Source organism: Gymnodraco acuticeps, unplaced genomic scaffold (genome assembly GCF_902827175.1).
Source record: "Gymnodraco acuticeps unplaced genomic scaffold, fGymAcu1.1, whole genome shotgun sequence".
In the NCBI taxonomy this organism is placed as follows: Eukaryota; Metazoa; Chordata; class Actinopteri; order Perciformes; family Bathydraconidae; genus Gymnodraco; species Gymnodraco acuticeps.
The window spans coordinates 3,707,841-3,714,533 of NW_022992265.1; the positions used below are offsets into that span (position 1 = coordinate 3,707,841).

A 6,693-nucleotide genomic window follows, 5' to 3' on the forward strand; every position below is an offset into this window, starting at 1 on the left:
AAAAAATAACAAAAGCTGAATAAAGACTATGTTAGAGCTCTGAAGCCAAATGTGTTATACTGTAGATTTCACCATCATTTCTTAGCAGCTGCATTTATTTCCAGAAAGAATATCACTTACTCCTATTTTTCATAGTTTTACTGTTACGAAACTTCATGTCAGACCACTGCCTCGTTCAAGAGCATTTTGTCTTTATTCCAAATTCTAAAATACAACTTAATATAATTTACAATTAATGTAACAAAGGTATGGTTTTGAACAGATATTTGACATGCATGCATGTTTTTTCCTGTTGCTAGAGGTCTCCATGTTAGTGCAAACAGTACCCTCTTGTGGTGAGGAAGTCTTTTTAACAGAAGGTTAAAACAAGAAGAAATGCTAAAGAGGTTGTGTGGTTGCACATGCTTTCATAATCTGGTTGTTAGTCAGATTTGTATTGCATCTCGTTTTTTTGCTCGTTTAGTATTGAATTCCAACTCAACATTAGGTGAAAAATAATGAGCTTTTAGTCAGGTTAACAGAGTTATTCTAGAGTAAATGTAATCATTAATATGGCCAAGCAGAACAGCTGAACTGCTTGAACTGCCTTCAGGTCATCATGTGTGGTGATGTATAAACCAGGCCTCACTGAAACATATTCACAGGGAAAGTACTACATTAATACTTGTGGATATACTGATTAAAGCTTTATTTTTTTAAATCACTGTGGCCAGCACTGCACAAAATGTGTTTATCATATTCAAATACATCCATTCCAAAAGTATTTTCAGTATTTTTAAGTGACATTTAATCAAATATTAAGACACAATCTAAGTCATTTCATTTAAAAAAAATACATAAGGACGAGAGAGTGTTTGAGCACAATACTTTCTGTGTGTGGAGACACATCAGTAACCAGCCGTATCCATCATAAACTTGCGACTGAGCTCGTAAGCCAGGAAGAGGGCTCCGTTGGCAGGGAAGGTGCGTATCATGGTGGGAGTCAGGCCTGAGTACAGAGCAGTGAAGCCTGTGGGACAGGAGAGAGAGAAGCAGCCACACGGGTCATTCCCCGCTGAGGAGTCAGGCCCCCAGCTCGGGCCAATTAGAAACAAGATTCATCTACAGTGTGTCAGTTATACCAGCAGTTGTGCATTCAGAGCCTTTCTCTTCAGCGCTCCTTTTAACACACTCAGGGCTAGTTTTATAGTTTTTGCTTACAAAAAGAGGCTTGAAGTGTAAAAGTTTGCCACTATTTAACTCTCCTGTTGTGTTCGTTTCACTACCCTTCCTCTGGGGGTGACCGGTCCAATTTGACCGGTCCGTTTCAACTGCTCTTAGATTAACAAAAAAAATAAAATAACCATCCCTACATTTTATTTAACAACCTTTAAAGCTGTGAATAATGTCTCCGACTACTGGTTTACACGAACAACTGCAGTGAAAATACATAGAATAGACACTGAAAATGTATTCCAAAATGAACATGGTTGTCGATTTGTGGGTGTGTACCATCTGATTGATGAACATAATTTAGGGTTACCCATTCATTCCCTATGGCTGTCATTTCTGACACAATAGGATTAAGAAAGTTGATTTAACCACTCAAAATTCTGTGAAAGTGGTGATCAGCAATTGTGCATGTCCAATGGCCTAATGTGGAGGACATCATAAGGCCTTTAATCGATTAAATGTAAAACACAATATTTGTATGATTGATGAGAGTAGTAAAACGGTCAGATTTGACCTGAACAATATTGCAAAAACCCACTTAGAAATTGTGACATTTGATTGAAGTGCCCTCCCTAAGCTCCATCCATGTGATTGGTAAGGGTAGTTTCATTTGTGACATGTCAATAATCATGACAGTGTCAAGCTTTGGCCTTTTTAATGTATTGTCTTCTAAATGTACTAAATCAATTATTAGACGTGTTTCATACACTCTGACGCCAAGTTTTCCTCCACATCATGGCAACAGATGGTGCAGATGGTAGTGCATGTGGTTGTGACTAAGTGCATTAAGCATGTACACTTCCTTCATAAATCTTACCTTTTTATTGCTTCCTTGTTTTTCACTTTTTTACAGCTTTAATGTTGTTATCTTCTTATGCTGGACAACCTTTATTTTATACATACTAATATTCATGTATTACGACTTGTTATGCAATGGTGTCTTCATTTTTGTTTTGTGTCAATTGGATGATTTGAATATTTCCGGATAGCTTTTTTCTTATTATGTACATCTACTTGCAACATGAGACAGTACAGCCATGAACAGATACTGCGTAAATAATTTGTAATACTTTCAGATGCCGGTCACTCCGTCGTTTCTCTCAAAAATGCCAACCTAAAACAACTCCCTGAAAGGTTTATTCTATCAGTATAGAAAATAAAGTGCATATTGGAAATGTAAAACCACAAGTCTCACTGTGTTTAAAGAACATTGTTTTTCCCAGATGTACTGTATAAGAGAATGAAACAGCATTAAAACAAAAGTTCGATAATCCTTTTTTTGTCCTCTTAAGGGCAGAATTATGTATCTGAAGAGGTTGTTTCTGATTTGAATGTCTAAACTGGTTATGAACCGAATGAGAGAAGAGTCTAGAGGCTGTTTTGTGTTTGAGTCAATACTTTTCTCTACAGAACCGGTAGTTCACAAAAAGCCAAATGATACAGTTGATTTATTTTGCACACTGATTATAATGATGTAAAACAGTCAGCTTTGCAACCTATTTTTAAGAAGACAACAGATCAATGGGAGAATTTAATAACTTTTCAGCCATTCAGAATCATACCCAACTTGAAGGATTTCTATTTGAGTATGTACGTTCAAAACTTACTCTCAGTTCGTATAACACCCATGAAGGTCTTCATGAAGCCCTCTTGCCTCCCAGCTAAAGAGTAAACCTGGATCCTGGTCTTCACACAGTCAATGGGATAAACCGTCAACCAGAGACAAGCTCCTCCAAATCCACCGCTGAACATGAGGGGAAGAATACCTGCAAAGACCAATGTTATTTTCGTGGGGGCAGAGCACAAAAACAAAAGGACATGCAGCAATAATGAAACAACTCATGAAAGATGAATGACCAATAATTATCATACCTATGCTATCTTTGTCCGTGCCCTTATACTGCGCAAATTTAGTCCGACACATTTCATAGGCCCCAAAGAAGCAGAAGTAACCTGGTATCTCCCTCACTAAGGTGGATGTGAGTCCTTGGTAGAAACCCAAGGGGCCATCAGTCTTCAACACAGTCTTCACTACTGTCCACACAGTGCTGAAGTCACACCAAAAAAAACACTCAACAGGGTATTGGCTTCAAATATATGTTGTGCTCTCTACAATATGTCATTTTTTTCACACCAACCTTTTCTGGCCGATTGCTATCTTGCCAGATGCCTCCATTTCGTGCATGGCCTGCAGGCGACATTTCACCAGCTCACTGGGGCAAAGTGCCATGGAGGAAAAGATGGAGGATAAAGACCCTGCGCATGCCTTCTGAATATCACTGTGAAAATAAATAAAATAAGACTAATAAACAATCAACCTTGGTCTTCAGGATAAATCAGGTCCTTTTAAGATCAAATCATCTGTTCATACACAGTATGTTTTTGCACAACGTGCATTAAATGGAGAAGGGCCTTAGGAATGTACCTAAGATAATTTTCTAAGAGGGTTACATTTACTTGTCGAAGAAAAGTGTCCAGCACACAAAGTAAACCTGTTATTAAATATCAAGGGATTGGCTACTGGGTACATGCCTGATATGACTTTCCAACAAAGTTTCTGAGAGTAATATTGTTGTATCCAGTTACAATGAGCACTGAATTCCTTGTCATATTATACTATCTTTTCTCATGCTGCTCACAGTTTGACATGGAGAGTCGCAGCAATCAAGAATATTAAAGTGGTTTGGTTAACAGAATAAAGAACAATGTATTGGTTTAAAGGTTAATTGTTAACATTTATGTTTGTACATAAAGTACCACTGTTATGAAGTTATTTTTTAGTGTGCAACCAAGGATTATCTTTTTAGAGATTATCTCTCAGTTAATTTTCAATAGTACAAGGTGACATGCAGGGTGTAGCTGGAGGGACCACTGAATTATAGAGGAGTTGGAAATTCAAAATATTGCTCACCACAGAGAGCGGTGAACACAAACAAATAGACAGAAATGTCAGTGTCAAACCTGAGATGGGCCTCTTTCTCCATACTGGACACAAATCGGATCACATCCTGGCAGAGACCATAACTGAGGAAGAGCACAGCGTTCTCACTGATGTTGGCTATAAGGGCTGGGGATGTTCCTTTGTAGAGACCACGTAAGCCCACCTGTCTGAAAGTGGATGTGAAGCAGTGGATGAAGCCGCGGTACAGGGTGGGGAAGGTCTGCATCTTCACCTTTGCTGTGTCAAAGGGCTGCCCGCTCAGCACGCAAGCTGTACCCCCTGGGGAACACATTATGTAATCAGAGAGAAGACATGACTCATCAGAGCAGGGTGTTGTAGCATTTTGAACACTTTGTTATTGTCATGCATCGTAGTGTCGAAGCACACAGACCCACCAAGGGTAAAATGCACCTTCAGAAATGTAACTACCATACCATCACTACTCTACTATAAATAATAATTGTATTACCATGGATCACAGTTAAATGATGATGTCAAATAAATGAAAGGATACAATTATTTGAAAAACACACACACACACACACACACACACACACACACACACACACACACACACAGCATGTTTGATTATGCAGAAGATACATTACCCATTGCTCCAGCTGAGAAGTCGATGATGGCCTGGATTATAGGATGTGGAGCCATGATCATTTATATGATTCTGTAAAACTGAAAATTGAATCTATTTATCAACCGTGGCATCATCTCTTCAACATAGAAATTGATTAACTGTAATCATTTAGCCAGAGGGAAGTAACTAAATACATTTACTCAAGTGCTACACTTAGAAAATGTTACATTTTATATAAGGGGGGACCGTTATCAAAAAAGTATAATTTTTATAAGGGGGACACTTATCAAAGAAATTACATTTTATAATAGGGAGGACCCTTATCAAAAAAGTATAATTCTTATAAGGGGGGACCCTTATCAAAAAAGTTAAATGTAATATAAGGGGGGACCCATATCAAAAATGTTGACCAATCCCAACAGAGCCGGCCAGCTAACCAATCAGAGCAGACAGTGCTCTAGTTTCAGACAGAGGGTGAAAAGAGGTGCTGCAGCACAGACAGTATGAGAAAAATAAAGAGCTTTTTGAAAAGCCCCTTTAAAAAAAGTAGCAATACTATAGAGTAAAAATATTGCATTCAAGATCGCAATCAAGTAAACGTACAACACTTGAGTAAAAATGACTCATTATGCAGTATGGGCCATTTTAGAATATCATGTATATTACATTGTTGTATTATGTTAATATGTTTTCCTCACTTTAAGTCGGAGAAGTTTAAAAAACGTATTAAAATATTTTAATATTTTACAAAAAAGACCATCGTAAATGTGTTTGTCGACTCTACAACACAAAAATTATACTTGATGCAACAATATAATCTAGAAATGTCACATATAAATACAATTATATACACACATGAAGGCCATTTTTCTGCACGATGACTACTTTCACTTTTTTATACTTTAAGTACATTTTGCTAATTATACTTTTGTACTTAAGATTATAAAGATTATAAATGCAGGACATTCACTTGTTATTTTGACACTAATGCATTGGTAATATTACCCAAGTAAATCATCTGAATACTTCTTCCATCACTGAATTTAAAATGTGGGTTTGAAGGAAGAAAGAACATGTCACATTTCTGTGAAGCCAATCCAGACAGACATGCATACTCACCCTTAGTCTCTTAATCTTTGTTTCTCTCCAAGACAGCAACTTTGAAAATATTAGTTTGCACTATATGTTATAGGCGAGTCCAAGTGGGCACAAGATGAGCCTTTTCTTATACGAGGTATTTTCCCATAGACCTACACCCAAACAACCATCTCAATTCGCAAAATGAAACCTGTTTCCGGGAAGGCAGGACAGTGTTCAGAATCCTTTCAATTGAGTAATACCAGGACGTTGCACTGGGAGTTTAATATTTTACTTTACTTCCGCACTCAAAGCAACATCTTGTTAAATCCATTGGCGGATGCAACTGGTCGACCCTGCTGTGCGTAAAAGTGTGCTTTTTACGCAAAAGGAGTTGCGTCTAGAGGACGGCACAACACAACAGGAGAAATACCCCATAACATTAAAACATGACAAGTATGTGTATCATTAGACCATTACATCGATGTAGGCTACTTCCTGACTTTAATATAACTTACAATCTGTTGGCAATGCTGAACAGTTTTAAATGTTAAAAACCTCGGACTTGGTTGACACTGACTGTTGTCCTGTTGGAAGAAAAAAAAAGTAACTCAATATGTTTTAGATAGATGATACATTTAGGCAGCTAATAAATAAATGCTCTCTATGAATACAGTTTAACGCGGAAGAGATGACATGCTGGCTGATGCATGCAGGCTGTGTCATGCTGTCATACCTCACAATAGCCACAAGATGTCAATACAGCCCATAGTTGGCTGAGAAAACCAAAACAACTTCTGGCCCAACAAGATCCTGCCAGAATCATTTCATTTACCAGAGGAAAACACCTTTTCCCCTTCTTTAAAAAAGACAT

At 37.7% G+C, this 6,693-nt stretch overlaps 1 protein-coding gene across 1 annotated transcript; it reads right to left on the reverse strand.

Moving 5' to 3' along the window:
• Positions 1–667: 667 nt before the first annotated feature.
• Positions 668–6,459, reverse strand: slc25a15a (solute carrier family 25 member 15a). Its single transcript, XM_034207115.1, has 7 exons — positions 5,862–6,459; positions 4,762–4,840; positions 4,174–4,432; positions 3,351–3,491; positions 3,085–3,260; positions 2,820–2,978; positions 668–1,009 (listed from the first exon to the last, which is right to left on the reverse strand). Exons 2-7 carry the CDS (start codon positions 4,820–4,822, stop codon positions 888–890), a joined length of 918 nt encoding a protein of 305 aa, XP_034063006.1. The 5' UTR covers positions 4,823–4,840; positions 5,862–6,459; the 3' UTR covers positions 668–887.
• Positions 6,460–6,693: the final 234 nt, after the last annotated feature.

Bases quoted from the DNA above. Each gene is read 5' to 3' on its own strand.
- slc25a15a (XM_034207115.1), bottom strand. From the start codon at position 4,822: ATGATCATGGCTCCACATCCTATAATCCAGGCCATCATCGACTTCTCA. The intron at 3,492-4,173 runs GTTTGACACTGA...TTATTTTCACAG, and splicing joins GAGAAAGAGGCCCATCTCAG to TGATATTCAGAAGGCATGCG. The intron at 2,979-3,084 runs GTATGATAATTA...TGGTCTTTGCAG, and splicing joins CACGGACAAAGATAGCATAG to GTATTCTTCCCCTCATGTTC.